The sequence below is a fragment of the Delphinus delphis genome, chromosome 7, assembly GCF_949987515.2.
Source record: "Delphinus delphis chromosome 7, mDelDel1.2, whole genome shotgun sequence".
Taxonomy (NCBI): Eukaryota; Metazoa; Chordata; class Mammalia; order Artiodactyla; family Delphinidae; genus Delphinus; species Delphinus delphis.
Window position 1 is genome coordinate 103,853,776 of NC_082689.1, and position 16,978 is coordinate 103,870,753.

The window sequence follows — 16,978 nt, forward strand, 5'->3', positions numbered from 1 at the left end:
TTTTGTTTTTAAATTATGCAATGTTTGATACTATGGAAGAAAACATATATAATATATAGGTTACTTACAAGCTATAAAAATAAGACACCTGTGAACCCACCACCCAAATTGTGATCTAAAACATCATCACCACGAGCTACCCTGTGCTATGGAAAATGCCCTGAGCAGACAGAACAATGGAAGCCCCGTAGATCTAACTTATTTCATAAACATAAGTGAAACACTTAGCTGGTTTCTTATAAATGCCTCTGACAGTCATAAAAGAAATTTGTCCTCTTTCTAAAATGGTATAAGATAATCACTTTTAACCAGGTCCCTGCCGTCTGGAAACCCCCGTTGTAATCGCCAATCACTTTAAAGGTTAAACGATTTCCCTATTTTCACTTTAGAAACCGTCCTGTAACACGAGCATATCAGTCTGGGGTTTGAAAGCTCCCAGTTTGCGAACTGTTCTTTCCTGCACGATAAACCCTGACTAAATATGATTTTACTGGTCTGGTTTCCACTGTCGCTGTTCTAGATTTTTGACGCCTCCCAAATCACACAATGGTCTCATAAGCTTGTTTCATATCCACTTACTTTGTGGAATTTTATCACTGCCTATGTGTCTCTAAAAGATGTATGGTTATTTCGTTTTGGTTATTTTCACCTTAAAAAATTAAGACACTACGAATTCTTCTGCAACTTTCTGTTTTCCCTCAAAATGGTTTTCCTAAGAGTGGTCACGTTGATAAACCCCACCTGTCGTTCACTCATTTTCACTTCCGTGTCAGATCCCATTATGTGAATGGTCCACTAATTCTTTACCGACCCCCCTCCTGGGCCCCCTTGGGCTATGCCTTTTTAGGGCTTTAGGAACCCTGCCTGCCGGAGTCGTTGCTGGGCTCGTCCAGGGCCTGCCCCACGAGGGGGGCTGATGGGTTGTAAGGTATATGAACCTTTAGTCTTATCGGAGAATGTGAAACTGCTTTCCACATTGGCCGTGCTGCCTCGTAACGTTAGGGCTGATAGAAGCCAAGAGAGATCACAGTCGGCCCTCTGTCTCTGCAGGTTTCACATCCCTGGACACAGAGGGTCGACTACACAGAAATGGGGATGACAACATGGGAACCCAGGCCCAGCTCTAAGGCCAAGTTCTCTCTCCCACTTAATTGGTCTAACTGACCACTGAATACAAAGTAATGGCCGATAAACAACAAGGTCCTACTGTAGAGCACAGGGAACGATATTCAATATCCTGTTATAAACCACAGTGGAAAAGAATATGAAAAAGAATACACACATGTATAACGGAATCACTTTGCTGTACAGCAGAAATTAACACAACATTGTAAAATCAACCATACTTCAATTAAAAACCCCCAAAAAACCCAAAGTAATGGCTTTGCAATGCCAGGCAGTGTCCAGGGTGCCTTTCTTTTTAAGTGATTTACAGATATCCTATGAGGAAGGTACAGCTGCCGACTGGCATTCTGTCCATTCAGAGGAAGAAACTGAGGCAGGAAGAGGTTAGAGCCCAAGGTCAAATGAGAGCTGGGATTTGAACCCAGGTGGTATAGCAGTGGCGGCTGCATTCTTAGGTACCATGGCAGGGCTCCTCTAGATCATGAGGCACGCCACTGAGATCGCATCCTGCTTGGGGAACTGCAAACCAGCCATTCACTCATTTATTCATTCATTCACCTGGCACCAGCCACGGGCCAGGCACATGAGCCGAATGCTATGAACGCAGAGGGAAATGAGACAGGCCTGGTTCTTGCCCCAAGATGTAGGTAAATCAACCAAACAATTCCACAGATGGATATACAGTATGTGATGAGCGTTAGAAAGGAAAAGTGAAGGAACGGATTTAGATATTTCTCCAAAGAAGTAATGACCTGGCATTTAAGCTGAGACCTAGAACATCTACAGAAGTCAGCCAAGGGAAGTCCACATATAGGGGTGTGTGTGTGTGTGTATGAGTGTGTGTGTGTCTGTGTGTGCAGAGGGGGTGAGGGGAGGGGTCAGACAGTGGGAGCAGAGATACAAAGGCCCCTGAGGCAGGGAAGGTTACTGGGGTGCAGCAACACAGAATGGGGTGAAAGAGGAAGGCGGGGCCGGGAGGGAGGGGGTGGCCTTGTGCGCCATGATCAAGAGTTTGGAACTGTGTCCTCGTGTGTCCGCGTGAGTGTGTGAAGCCACGGCAGGTTTGAAAGCAAAGGGATGATAGACCAGATGGGCATTTTCTTTTTTTTTTTTTTTTGCGGTACGCGAGCCTCTCACTGTTGTGGCCTCTCCCGTTGCGGAGCACAGGCTCCGGACACGCAGGCTCAGCGGCCATGGCTCACGGGCCCAGCCGCTCTGCGGCACGTGGGATCTTCCCGGACCGGGGCACGAACCCGTGTCCCCTGCATCGGCAGGCGGACTCTCAACCACTGCGCCACCAGGGAAGCCCGATGGGCGTATTTTTACAAAGCAGCTGTGAACTTTGAGGAGGGAGAATAGAAGCGGGAGGGTGAGGGGCAGAAGAGGGTCCAATCAGGCCCTCGTGGGCGGCAGTGCAGGTGCGAGCGGTGGGGAGGGCTGGGCCAGGGGGCAGCCGGGGGTCGGGGAGGGGGGAGGGCTCAGAGGGGTCGGAGGTGGGATGCAGAGGACTCGGGCAGGAGTGGAGGATGAGGGAAGGGGCCCGGCGTCAGCATCTGGGAGGGTGAGCTCCCATCTTCCATACTGGAGAGTAGCAGGTCTGGGGGACCAGCTCACGCGTCGGTTGTGGAAAGACTCCATGTGAGCAGCCCTGAGACTCCCGCGTGGAGAAGTCGAGCAGGCCGGGGAGTGGGGTGGGGTGTGTGTGTGTGTGAATCTGGAGCCCAGAGGAGATAAACAAAGGTGAACAGTGCACAGTGGGTGTGGAAGATGCCCGGGGAGCAGCTGGAGGCCCGGGACGGGGTGGGGGTGGGGGCGGTCAATAGGCAGGACAGGGGACTTCCCTCGTGGTCCAGTGGTTACGACTCTGTGTTTCCACTGCTGGGGGCACAGGTTCCAGCCCTGGTTGGGGAACTGGATCCTGCATGCTGAGCGGCGCGGCCTAAAAATAAAATAAGCAGGACATTGGGGCAGCCCCCTTCTCTCCCGCCTCTTGCAACCTGCTCATCTCCCGTGGACGGAAGAGCACTGGTGAGCTCTCAGGGCGTGTGCTGAACTCTCCCACCGGGAAGGACCAGGGTCTTCAGGGGACAGACACTCATTCTCTCCATCGTTTGTCCAAACATTTATTGAGCGTCGCCTGTGTCAGAAATTGGGGTAGTCATCGTAATAGTAATAATATAAGAATTCCAAGAGCTGATGTTTGTTGAGTGTCGAAGAACTGTACGCTGATCCTTATGTGCTCCCACAACCCCTCCCAGGTCCCCACCCCTGGGCTTCTAGAGGAAGAAGCCAAGGTCATCCTAAGCTGGAGTCATTCGGCTGAAGTCATAGACCCTGAAACAGAGCGGGATTCAGGACCCAGACATCCTGCACCCAACTGAGCCCTTCCCCCCTTGCCAGGCCTGGGGAGCAGGACCCCAGAGGGGTCCCAGAAATGTTACCATGAGTGTAATGTCAAACAGCTCAGCAGGCCTGTGACCAGGGACCACCCGAACTTGCTAACATGAGTCGGGTGGATAGGATACAAAACAGAAGCTCAGAGAAGGGACAGAGACACAAGGCAAAACTCCAGTTCAGGCTAGAGCTGGACTTCCTGGGTGTGAATCTCCCCTATGACTCTTGTTAGCTCTGTGGCCTTAGGCAAGTTGCTCAGCCTCTCTGTGCCTCTACTTCCCATCTGCCAAAGGGGAATAATCATAGCACCTACCTCTCAGGGTGGTTACGAGGCTTCAACCAGACAACTCCGCAAAGCCTTCCAAGCTCTCCCAAGCAAAGGGGCCTGGCGGCCGCGGAGGCAAGAGCCTGAACCTGTTGCTGGGGAAGGTGGGATCCCGGAGCTGCGGGGAATCTGCTTGGAACGCTGCCCCTGGAGAGGGGCCCGGAGCCCCACCGAATCAACCTCCGGGGCCTCAGCGAGGGCAGCAGGCCCGGCGTCTGTGGAGAGCACTGTTGTGGAAGTATTGTAATGTTTTAAAAATACATAATCTGGGATTAGATGCCGATTCACATGACCTTTCTCCGTTTTCGCCTGGAGCCACTGAAGCAGGAGTGAATAAATACCGGAGATGGAGAGGCCCAGCCCTGAGCAGGGAGCTTTATGCCCCGAGGGGCCGTATGTCCCCTTTGCCCGAGACGCTCGGCTTTCCCTCTGCTCACGGCACCCCGTTTCCCTTTCAGAAGTCCTAGTCTGGATGCTAAACTGGAAATGGCAGGGATGGTCTGGCTGAGGTTCCCGAAGCCCAGCGCTGTTTACTGTAACAGCTTGCCTCAAGGAGCATCCCGAAGCTGAGGACCAAACCGCCTGTCGTACTTTACGGGGAATGTTCTACAATGGTTCTCCAGCGGCGCCCGCAGCCTGTCAGCATCTGCAGCACCCGGGAACTGGTTAGAAATGCCCATCCCCACGCCCCACCCCAGCCCTGCAGAATCAGCAACACCAGGGCGAGACTCCGCCTTCCGCTTCACCAGCTCCCCAGGGGATTCTGAGGTGCCCCCCGGAAAGTCAGGAAGGCTGTGTGAAGCGTGGGGAAGAGCCTGGGGTCTGGCCCCGAGTCCCTTCATCCCCATCTAGCTGGTGCTCTGCCCGGCTCTCAACTTCCCCACCTGGAAAGGCGACACGAGGGCAAGTTCCTCACCTGCATCTCAGGATTGGTATGAAAATCAGAAAGCTGCCACGGGGCTTCCCTGGTGGCGCAGTGGTTAAGAATCTGCCTGCCAATGCAGGGAACAGGCGTTCGAGCCCTGGTCCAGGAAGATCCCACATGCCGCGGAGCAAGTAAGCCCGTGCGCCACAACTACTGAGCCTGCGCTCTAGAGCCCGTGCTCCACAACAAGAGAAGCCACCGCAATGAGAAGCCCGCGCACCGCAGCAAAGAGTAGCCCCCACTCGCCGCAACTAGAGAAAGACCGTGTGGAGCAACGAAGACCCAACGCAGCCAAAAATAAAAATTAATTAAAAAAAAAAACTGCCACGGATGAGAGTACTTCAGAAGTCTAAGTGCGTCGCCCATGACGTTATTTAAGGCTGCCTGTCAGCCGCTGTCCCCACCCCCTCCCCCTCCACTCATGACCCAAGAACGTCAAGAGCATTGGTCCGTAGGCAGTTTTCACCTTGGAACCCCTGGACATCTGCAGGGAGTCCTGCAACCTTTACAACTGAGTGCAAAACTGTGAGTGGAAAGGGGCACCTTCTGGAGAGAAGACCGTTCAGATCCCCCCGAGTCAAGCTCCGCTGCTTGTGGTGGGCATCTCCCCCTCCCCCCAACACACACACAGCCATCAGCAGGGGCTTCCTGGCCGCCCTGGGATAAGGAGGATGGTGGCGGCAGGGGTTAGAGACCCCAATACAGAGAGTGCACCGCCAACCCCGCCTGAGCACAGCACATCCACGGGGGCTTCCGCATCTGCTCCGGAGTAACGGTCGGACGGTGCGCCAGGCCCGGAGGTGGGGTGGGGTGGTGACAGCCTCGCACTTGTGTGTCGCCCTCACCCACAGCAGGAGTCAGGGCCGCGGCCTCACCTACATCACCCGCGGCCCCTCCCAGCACCTCCACGAGGTCCGTCTCACTCTGGTGGTTTATCCGTGAGAACACTGGCCCGAGGGGGTGAGGGGGGAAGCCGGAATTTGAACCCAGCCTCTGTGATCACGCCGAGCTCACGTGTCAAACGGGCAGGAGGCGGTGGGCCATGGGGGAAAGGGGCTCAAGGTCACCAGTCAGGGATACTGAGATGCCTCATGGAACGCGACGTAAGAGTCAAAATCGTTCCGAAAGCAAAAGTAAGGCTCCAAAGAGACGGACCAGCACCCCTGGGGGCCGTGCACGGGTTCTTTGCAGACCAGCTCCACGGCTCCGCTCGCCAGGCCCTTCCCCTTCCCCCAGGTTCCATCCTGACACCCGCCTGATCCCGGCCCTGGGCCCTGGGCCCCCTGCAGTCCGACCTGCTGACCTCACGAGCTCCTCCATGTAGCCCCTCGATCCTTCAGAAATGTGGCCTCGTTCTGACGTCAGAGAGACGGGATAAGCTACCTACAAGCACTGTGACCAAAAAAAAAAAAAAAAAAAAACCAGTCGGACGTCGGAAACTGAATTAAGTCTCATTTATTCTAGAGCAAACTCAAAAGGACTTTTTTTTCTTGTTTTCTTTTTTAGCAAATCCTAGCACATTATTAACAACAACAAAAAATCTGTACATTTGCCATGATACACTTGAAAGTGAAACAAATAAGATATAAATACAGATATGGATGTAACATGAAAAAGCCCAAAAAAACCAAAAACCAAAACCAAAAACCCAACCTGGGGGCGTGGGGACCATGCGTGTTAACAGTGCCGACAAAACTATTTTGGTGGCTGACATTTTTCAGAGCATTTTCATCATCTCCAAATATCATGGTTAGCAAAGTCCTGGTGGGATTCTACAGAGTTCTTATTTGCTGTTCTTTAACGTGTAATATTATGCTTGATAAATTAAGGGCGGTAGGGCAAGAAAAAGATTCAGGAGACAGGTCAGGTGCAGCTGCATGACTGAGAAGCTAGTGGGGCCGTGGCGGGCGGCCCGTGGCTGCAGTGGCTCCAGGAAGGCCGCGCGCCTCCCCCGGGGCCTCAGCAGCGGGAGGGGAAGCGGGAGCCCGGCGATCTGGCCCCGGCGGTGGCGTTGGGGCTTTTCGGGGCCCTGGACAGTCAGGCCAACGCGGGAGGCGGACCGAGTCTCGGGTGCTCTGCTCGCCTGTGTTCTACCGTTTCATCCAAACACGACGCCTGCAGGGAGGCGGCGAGGCAGGGCAGCTGCAGCTGTCGGTTGGGAGTGGGCGGGCCCCGCTGGGTCAGGACATCAAGGCTGGGCAAGTGACGTTGAAGGCTAGCCCTTTGTGAGCGCCAGGAGGACGCGCGCGGCCACGTTCAAGGTCCTTCCCGACTGCGGGCGGGGCTGCGGCCACCTGGGCGTCCACGAGCTGAAGGAGAGAGGCCTTTCCACACGCGCTCGCCAGGAAGGACTCGGAAATAACCCGGCGGAACACAGGTGCCGCTTCAGAGGAGTCATCAGACGCTGACGATGGTAGAGGGCAAGAAAGCGACCCCGCGAGTGACGTAAGAACAAACAGCAATGGCTGTTCTGAGCCGAAAAGAAGCCAATAACGTTCGACCACGTAAAACGCGCCCCTGACGTTCCCTCAACGGCAGCAGCGCGGCCCCTCACGCACGTGCAGGATACCCGCTACGTGCACGCACGCACTTAGCACACGCACGCAGTGAAGGCGCCCCGGCCTCTGCTCCCGGACCTCTGTCTTCAGTGCCTATTTCCGCATAAAGTATCTGAAGTCGATTCTGCATGAAAACAAGCTACGTTCGGGGCTGTGCAGCTCTGGGGTGAGAGCCACACAGCCTGGCAGCTGCAGGGACTGGACGCCAGAGCAGCAAACACCTCATTAACAATATGGAAAAGTCAGTTCCATTTACAGGGGCTACGGTGGAATCTAAGAGACGACAGACGCCTTCCTGACCGCATTAAGAACTTCCATTTGGCTTGAAGCCTTTTACTCCAAACTTTGTTAACCAGGGTCCTGATCCGGAGTTGCTTTCACTGAAGCAGTGCAACCCTCAAGAAGAAATTTTAAAGGGGTAAGTTTCTCACTGAAGACTCTGTTTTTCTGCGATCCGCCACACACCACAATTACTTTTTCCTTAAAACCATGATTCTCTCAGCAGAGGATCAAAGAAGTACTTCAGTCCATAAAATTACAAAAAAAAAAAAAAAAAAAATCCTGATACCTGGTCTCTCTAGATTTTTCTTTGATCTCAATCCCAAATTAAACAGAGAATTCAAAACTGAGATGGTGGAGCTGCCATTTACCAGACTAACCGAGAACATCTTAGAATCGAGCCGCTCAGGCGCGGGTTCGGGAAGGGAAGCGAGGGGGCCCTAAATCTGCACCACCAGGGGCCAGGGTCACGGGGGAAGCGCTGTTAAATAGTGTTTCCCAGGATCTCGGCAGTAAAACGAGCAGCTTCTCCGGTATCTTCGACGCTGCACGAAGGGCCATTTCAAGCACACGCTAACCAAGGCTGTCGATTTACCTTGATTTTTGTGTTTGGATTTCATCTCTAAAAAGCCCCTCAAGTGGCAGCTCTGGGGCAGGGGCGGCATCGGTGGGGTTGCTCAGCGCAGCAGGAGCCCGTCCTGGAAGCAGACCGCGCAGGGCGTCAGCCTCCGGTCCGGAGACGGTGAGCACGATCACTACATGTTCGTTAAAAGACCATCTTCAGGCTTTTCTCCCACTTCTTGCCAAGACTTGATTCATATTCTTAGTAGGTCTCGAAACACAACTTACGACGTACAAACCCTTTCATGGTGTCAGTTGTGGAAGGCGTGGGGCTTTGCCCCACACAGGCCACATCCAAAACCAAGGAGGCCGAGATGAAAGAGAAACACAACTTAACCCAACCTCCTCCAATCTTATTAACTGAAGAGAAAATGCTGCTTTCTACCAGGTATCGGCTAGAGAGCTCCGATTTTTAAAAACTGCAGCCCACACACACGGTTTTACGACCTCAGCAGGCGGGATGAGACGGTTTAAGTATGGCTCTTCTTTTCTTACTCCTTTTGTTTTGTTTTGTAGGAAGATGCAATGCAGGCCTTGCTTCCTTTACATTCAATACCAGTATGATTCTACACAAAAGCTGGAAGGGATCAAAATACTGATTGTAATAAATATTTGCGGGCCTCCTGGTACTGACTGGGCAGCCGATGGGGGGGAGGGGGAGTTCTCTGAGAGGCACCACCGATTGCTTCCAGGGCTACACGGGGACTCTGGCGCCGCATTAGCTATGCGTGGAGACGTCGGATGAGGAGCTGCTGTTGCTGTTCGTGGTCTGCGCCCTCTTTATGTATAAGTTGAGCAGCTTCATCTGCAAGGAGAAGATACAAACGGGTGAGCAGGAGGAAAAAATCAGAGCAGGAAAGAAAACCCAGGTGACAACAAAACAGCACGTCCGGGCTTCCCTGGTGGTGCAGTGGTTGAGAGTCCGCCTGCCGATGCAGGGAACACGGGTTCGTGCCCCGGTCCGGGAAGATCCCACATGCCGCGGAGCGGCTGGGCCCGTGAGCCATGGCCGCTGAGCCTGCGCGTCCGGAGCCTGTGCTCCGCAGCGGGAGAGGCCACAACAGTGAGAGGCCCACGTACCGCAAAAAAAACACACCAAAAAACAAAAAAACAGCACGTCCCTTAGTGGAGAAATTCACTGCACAGACATTTACCGAGTGCCCACCACTGGTCCAAGCCATCTGCCCGGGGCCAGGGCCACCGCGATTGGGAGGTCAGACTAGAGGAGGGGGCGCGAGGGGTTATCACGGAAAGAGGGAAACATGTGACCACGAGGTGGGCCTCAGGGCTGCAGATCCACACACTTCAGGGGCAAGGCAGCCACTGGCTCCACCCAACCCAGCGGGAAGAGAGGGTGCAAGCCACACTCCATCGGCATGAAGAAGCAAGCCAAGGTCAGAGGTCACGTTTTCAACCCTCACATGTGTGCAGAAGCTGCTTCTTCCCCGTTGCACACCTCCCGAGGCGCGTGGAATCCGAGGCCGCCCCCATGTGCCCCATGGCCTTCCCGCACCCCGGGCCCCAGCCCCGCCCACTGTGGCTCGGCACAGGCCACCTCCTGCTGCAGGGAGCAGTGGGCTGGATCTTTCCAGCAAGACTCAACTTCCCTGAGGCCAGATGCTGCGTCACTAAACAACGTGCCCTCAGTCAGGCACAGTGCTTGACAGCGAAAGGGCTTCCAAGCCTGACATCTCATTTAGTTCTAACTCAAGCCCCTTGGACTCTCAAAATACCTAAAGCATCATGTAACACGGTAGGTTCTTAAATATTTGCCGAATGCCGCTAACTTCATATGTTGATAGTGTGCCTGATCATATAAAAATTAAAAGAAACAGGTATTTGTAGAAGCAGAGTGCCCATAAAAATCTACGCAACACACAACTGGTAAGATTAAGGGAATATTTACTATCCACAGCTCTTCCACAGCTCTTTAGCTGCTGTCTCTGAACAGGCTGTGAGGCCAAGTATAAGGCTGCCTAGGGAGGAGCGGCTGGTCCCCGGGGAACCCACGAAGAGACGCTCCGAGTGGAGCGTGTGGCACAGGAGAAAGCAGGGCCCTCGGATGATGGGTGGGAACAGGACCAGCAACCAGCAGAGCCCCCGCGAGGCAGTGTCTCCCTGACCCCCCAGCAAGGCGCGCTCAGTCACATGGCTGTGGAGCCTGGGACGTGCAGCTGGCGGGAGGGCTCTGCCCGAGCGTCTTCACGCAGCAGCCCACCGGGGGTTCCCCCCCCAGATCAGGACTTGTAATGCCTCTTACTCTTTTCAGCTGCAGGGAGTGTGTCGGGAATTCACGCTACGTATCCCAGTCTGTTTTCATCCCACACCTTTCAAAATCTGAAACCTTTCAATAGAACAGTCAGTGTGGTGATCAAAGTGCCATCATTGGACCTCCCTGGTGGCGCAGCGGTTAAGAATCCGCCTGCCAATGCAGGGGCACGGGTTCGAGCCCTGGCCCGGGAAGATCCCACATGCCCCGGAGCAACTGAGCCCATGCGCCACAACTACTGAGATCGCGCACAGCTACCGAAGCCCACGCGCCTAGAGCCCGCGCTCTGCAACAAGAGAAGCCACCACAATGAGAAGCCCGTGTGCAACCACGAAGACCCAATGCAGCCAAAACTAAAATATATTTATTAAAAAGAAAAACAAAACCCCAAGTGCCATCATTTTACACAAGGTTCCTAATGCTCTAAGGCTCAGGAGGATACGGCCAGGGCCAACCAGGTGCAAGGGAAGCCGTGGTACATTCAACAGAGCACTGGCCTGAGGCTCAACAGGTCCAGCAGAATTCTAGCACCAACTCCAACACTAACTAGTTCTGCGACCTCAGGCAAACGTTTCTTGAGCCTCGACTTTCCCATCTGCAAAATGCAGAGCAGTGACACTTGCAAGGTGCTTCCTGCAGCTCCCTGCTCGGAGAACGTGTCCTCTGAGCACCCCACTCCTACTCCTACCTGAGCTGTTCACACTGTTCCTCCCTGCAGTCCACTCCTTCCCTCCCTGTGCAGCTCCCCAAGCCTGCCAAGCCCAGCCCAATCTGGTCCCACTTCCTCCAGGCCCCTGACCCAGCAATCAGAGCCCGTCCCACCATGTCCACTGGTCACTCCTGGGCAGCTGTACAAGTTTCTTCATGTGTCAGTCCTGTCAGGGCAGGACGAGTTCTTGCTCTTCCCATGTGCCTTAGCATAGTGTGCTGAAGACAGCAGGTTCCTAACATGTACTTGTTGAATCAGAGGTGGTTTTTTTTTTTAAATACATCTTATTAGAGTATAATTGCTTTACAACGCTATGTTAGTTTCTGCTGTACACCAAAGTGAATCAGCCATATGCATACATATGTCCCCATATCTCCTCCCTCCTGAGCCTCCCTCCCACCCTCCCCAATCCCACCCCTCTAGGTCATTGCAAAGCACCGAGCTGATCTCCCTGTGCTATGCTGCTGCTTCCCACTAGAGGTTTTTTTTTTTTTTTTCCCCACTAGAGTTTTTAAAGAAGAAAAAAGTGATCTAGAAAGCAGGATAGTTATATTTCTATGAAAGCCTGGTTAAAAATGAGCTGCTAAACATTGCTAATAGTTATTTACAACTCAGAACCCCTATTGTATCTACCTAGTCAAGTCTAGAACATAATTGCAAGTACAAGGAAAAGATGACGGTAATAGAGTGAACGATGTGTATATGTCCAATGGTTTACAAGCTTTACACTGATTATCACATTTGGGCCTCAAAACAATCCTTTGAGGTAGGCAGAACAGGTTCTCCTATTTTACAAATGAAAAGGCCAGGGTTCAGAAAGCTTGCTCAATGAGCTGGTATAAATTCAAATTAGAGGATTATAACTTTAGGATGTCAAATGTAATCCACAAAGAAAACAGGTATAGAATATACACAAAAGGAAATGAGAAGGGAAAAAACCTTTCAGTACAAAAAGCAAACAAACACAAAAGAGTAGTGTAGAAAATGAGGGACAAAAAAGCTATAAGGCACATAGAAAACAAATACCACGATGACAGAAATCTCTTCCTTATCAGTAATTGCTTTAAATGTGAATGAGTTAAATTCTCCAATCAAAAGACAAAGATTGGCAAAATGGATAAAAAGAAAACCATGATTCAACTATATGTTGTCTACTAGAGACTCACTTTCGATCCAAAGACACAAATAGGTTGAAAGTGAAAGAATGGAAAAGGATATTCCATGCAAACAGTAACCAAGAGTATGGGGTAGCTACACTAATATCAGACAAAATAGAGTTTAAATCAAAAAAGGTTACAAGAAACAGATGGACATTACATATTAATAAAAGAGCAATACAGCAAGAAAATTTAATATTTATGATTACACATCTAAGAACATGCCATCAAAATATATGAAGCAAAAACTGACAGCATGGAAGGGAGAAACAGTTTTATAGTAATAGTTGGGAGACTTCAATATTCCACTCTAGAGGACTTGAACAACACAATAAATCAACTAGATCTAAAAGACATATGCAAAACATTCTACACAAGAATAGACATTCTTCTCAAGTGCACATGAGACCTTCCCAAGATAGACCATATGTTAGGCCACAGATTAAACCTCGATACATTTTAAAAGATAAATATGATACAAAGTACCTTTTCTGACCAAAACAGAGGAACTCAGAAATCAGTAACAGAAAGAAAACTGAAAAATTCACAAATCTGTGGAAATTGAACAGCACACTCTTAAACAACCATTGGGTTAAAGAAGAAATCACAAAGGAAATAGGAAAATACCTTGAGACAGACGAAAACAACATACCAAAACTTATGGGATGCAGCAAAAGCAGTGTAAAGAGAGAAATTCATAGCTATATAAAAAAGAAGGAAGATTTGTATCAACAACCTAACTTTATATATCTTAAGGAACTAGAAAAAGAATAATAAATTAAACCCCAAGCTAGCAGAAAGAAGATACTAAAGATTAGAGCAGAGATAAATGAAACAAAAAATAGAGGTAACAAAACCAAAACTTGGTTCTTTGAAAAAGAATCAACAAAATTGACAAAGCTTTAGCTAAGTTAACTAACAAAAAAAGAGAGAAGACTCAAATTGTTAAAATCAGAAACAAACGTGGGGACATTATGACTGACTCTACAGAAATCAAAAAGATCATGAGAATACTATTAGTAACTGTACACCAACAAATTAGGTAACTTAGATGAAATGGACAAACTCCTAGAAACACAAAACCTATCAAGAAGAAAAGAGAAACCTGAACAGACCCATAACTAGTAAAGAGATTGAATCAGTAATCAAAATTCTGACAAAGAAAAGCCCCTGACCAGGTGGCTTCATTGGTGAATTCTACCAACATTTAGAGAACTAACACAATCCTTCTCAATTTTTTCTAGAAAACTGAAGAGGAAGGAACACTTCTGAATTCATGCTATGAGGTCACCATTCTCCTGATATCTAAGCCAGTTGAAGACATAACAAGAAAACTACAGATCCATAGCCCTTATGAACATTGATGCAAAAAATCCTCAAGAAAAGACTGGCAAACCAGATTCAACAGCACATTAAGAGGCTTTAATACCATGACCAAGTGGGATTTATTCCTGAAATGCAAGGATGGTTCAACATACAAAAATTGATAAATACACCACATTAACAGAATGTTTGTTTTAAATATAATACACCACATTAACAGAATGAAGGAAAAAACAAACAAACAAAAAAACCCCAGGGACTTCCCTGGTGGCGCAGTGGTTAAGAATCCACCTGCCAATGCAGGGGACATGGGTTTGAGCCCTGGTCGGGGAAGATCCCACATGCCTCGGAGCAACTAAGGCCATGCGCCATAACTATGAAGCCTGTGCTCTAGAGCCTGCGAGCCACAACTACTGGGCCTGTGTGTCACGACTGCTGAAGCCCGCGTGCCTAGAGCCCGTGCTCCACAACGAGAAGCCACCACAATGAGAAGCCCGTGCACCGCAATGAAGAGTAGCCCCCACTCGCTGCAACTAGAGAAAAGCCCGCGCGCAGCAACGAAGACCCAATGTAGCCAAAAATCAATCAATCAATAAATAAATATTAAAAAACAAACAAACAAAAACCAAAGGATCATCTCAATTGATACAGAAAAAGTATTTGGCAAAATTCAGTATCTTTTCATGATAAAAATACAAAATAAACTAGGAATAGAAGAAAAGTATAGGCATACTTTGTTTTATTGTGCTTCACTTTAATATACTTCACAGATACTGTGTTTTTTTCCCCAAATTGAAGGTTTGTGAACACCCTGCATCGATCAAGTCCATGAGGGCCATTTTCCAACAGCATGGCTCCCTTCATGTCACTGTCCCATTTTGGCAATTCTCACAATTATTTCAGACTTTTTCATTACTATTACACTTCTTATGGTGATTTGTGGTCAGTGGTCTTTTATGTTACGACTATAGTTGTTTGGGGTGGCACGAACCACGCCCATATGTAAAGACAGCAAATGTCACCCACAGATGTGTGTGTTCTGACTGCGCGAGAGACCCACCATTCCCGGGTCTCTCTCCCTGTACTTGCACCTCCCTAGGCCCTGAGACACAACAATATTGAAATTAGGCCAATTAATAACCCTACAGTGGCCTGAAGTGTTCAAGTGAAAGAGCTGCACTTCTGTCACTTTAAATCAAAAGCTAGAAATGATTAAGCGTAGTGAGGAAGGCATATTGAAAGCTGAGACAGGCCAAGAGCTAGCCCTCTCGTGCCACAGTTAGCCAAGCTGTGAATGCAAAGGAAAAGTTCTTGAAAGAAACTGGAAGTGCTGCTCCAGTGAATACACGAATGATAAGAAAGGAAAATAGCCTTACTGCTGATATGGAGGAAGTTTTAGTGGTCTGTACAGAAGATCATACCAGCCACAACATTCCCTTAAGCCCAAACCTGTTACAGACCAAGGGCCTAACTCTCTTCCATTCTAGGAAGGCTGAGAGAGATGAGGAAGCTGCAGGAAAGAAGTCTGATGCTGGCAGAGGTTGGTTCATGAGGTTTAAGGGAAGAAGCTGCCTGCATAACATAAAAGTGCCAGGTGAAGCAGCAAGTGCTGATGTAGAAGCTGCAGCAGGCCATCCAGAGGATCTAGCTAAGGTAGTTCATGAAGGTGGCTACACTAAACAGCAGATTTTCAATGTAGGCAAGACAGCCTTATAATGGAAGAAGATGCTATCTAGGACTTTCAGAGCCAGAAAGGAGAAGCCAATGCCTGGCTTCAAAGCTTCAAAGGACAGACTGACTCTCGTCAGGAGCTAATGCAGCTGGTGACTTTAAGTTCATTTGCCATTCTGAAAATCCCAGGGCTCTTAAGAATTATGCTCAACCTACTCTGCCTGTGCTCTGCAAATGCAACAACAAAGCCTGCATGACAGCACAGGTTTACAACATGATTGAGTATTTTAAGCCCACTGTTGAGACCTACAGCTCAGAAAAAGACTCCTTTCAAAATATTACTGTTTATTGACAGGGTGTCTGGTCACCCAAGAGCTCTGATGAAGATGTACAACAAGATTAATGTTGTTTTCATGCCTACTAACACAACACCCATTCAGCAGCCCGCAGATCAAGGATAACTCTGACTTTCAAGTCTTATTATTTAAGAAATACATTTTGTAAGGCGATCACTGACTGCCATAGTGCTTCCTCTGATGGATCTGGGCAAAGTCAACTGTAAACCTTCTGGAAAGGATTCAGCATCCTAGGTGCCATGAAGAACATGTCTGATTCACAGGAACAGGCCAAAATACCAACATCAACAGGAGTCTGGAAGAAGTTGATTCCAACCCTCCTGGACACCTTTGAGGGGTTCAAGACTTCAGGGCAGGAACTGCAGATGTGGTGGAAACAGCAGGAGAACTAGAATTATAAGTGGAGCCTGAAGATGGGACTGAACTGATAAAATCTCATGATAAAACATTAGTGCATGTGGAGTTGCTTCTTACAGATGAGCAAAGAAAGGGTTTCTTTTTTTTTTTCCTTCAAAGCAAAATTAATTTTAATGAGTTTTTAAAAAAAGAAATACAAACCATGAAATACCTCTCTAAAGGAATGGGGAGGGTGTCATGAAATCCAAGAAACAGGGAATTGTACCTTCAGAATCCTTGGGAAATTCTGGCTGCCTGATGACTTTGGGGAAGTTGCCTGACTCTGGAAGAGGCAAAGGTTTTGTTTGTCTGTTTGTTTGTTTTTGGTAGAGGAGCTGGTGAAATACTTTAAACTGTTCTGCACTTATCTCCAAAGTCTGCATTTTACATCTTGTCCAGAAATTCAGTCTTAGTTTGTAACGGCATATATGTGTAAAGGTGCTTTTAACAACAGGAATGTTTAGTGCAGTGTAGAAAGTCTTTGAGCCAAATCCTGCCCTCAGTGTGCACTTAAGTTTCCATTAAAGGAGAGTGGCAACTGAGCTTGTAGAGCTGAGGGTAAAATTTGAATTCTGCTGTAGGAGATCAGAGCATTAGGAGCTGGGATATTGAATTTCACTTTTCCCCATGCTGACACTGACTTTCCTCTGGAGCATCACCAACTAGTGAGATCTAGTTCAGTTGCATGATTTCTTAATTTTTTCTCCACTAACCCAAATCCAGAGATACAAATCCGGAGCTTAGGGGGATCTCATGTGAAAGTGGTTTCTTGAGATGGAATCGACTCCTGGTGAAGATGCTGTGAAGACTGGCGAAATGACAACCAAGGATTTAGATTATTACACAGACTTACTTGATAAAGCAGTGGCA

General features: G+C 49.2%; 1 protein-coding gene across 1 annotated transcript in view; it reads right to left on the reverse strand.

Annotated features, from left to right (window-relative positions):
- Positions 1–6,209: 6,209 nt before the first annotated feature.
- CLASP1 (cytoplasmic linker associated protein 1) overlaps positions 6,210–16,978 on the reverse strand; it is a 267,853-nt gene continuing 257,084 nt past the window's right edge. Inside the window, exon 40 of the mRNA XM_060016946.1 lies at positions 6,210–9,032. Within this exon, the coding sequence (XP_059872929.1) occupies positions 8,946–9,032 (87 nt within the window). The 3' untranslated portion in view covers positions 6,210–8,945. The remainder of the gene's footprint in view (positions 9,033–16,978) is intronic.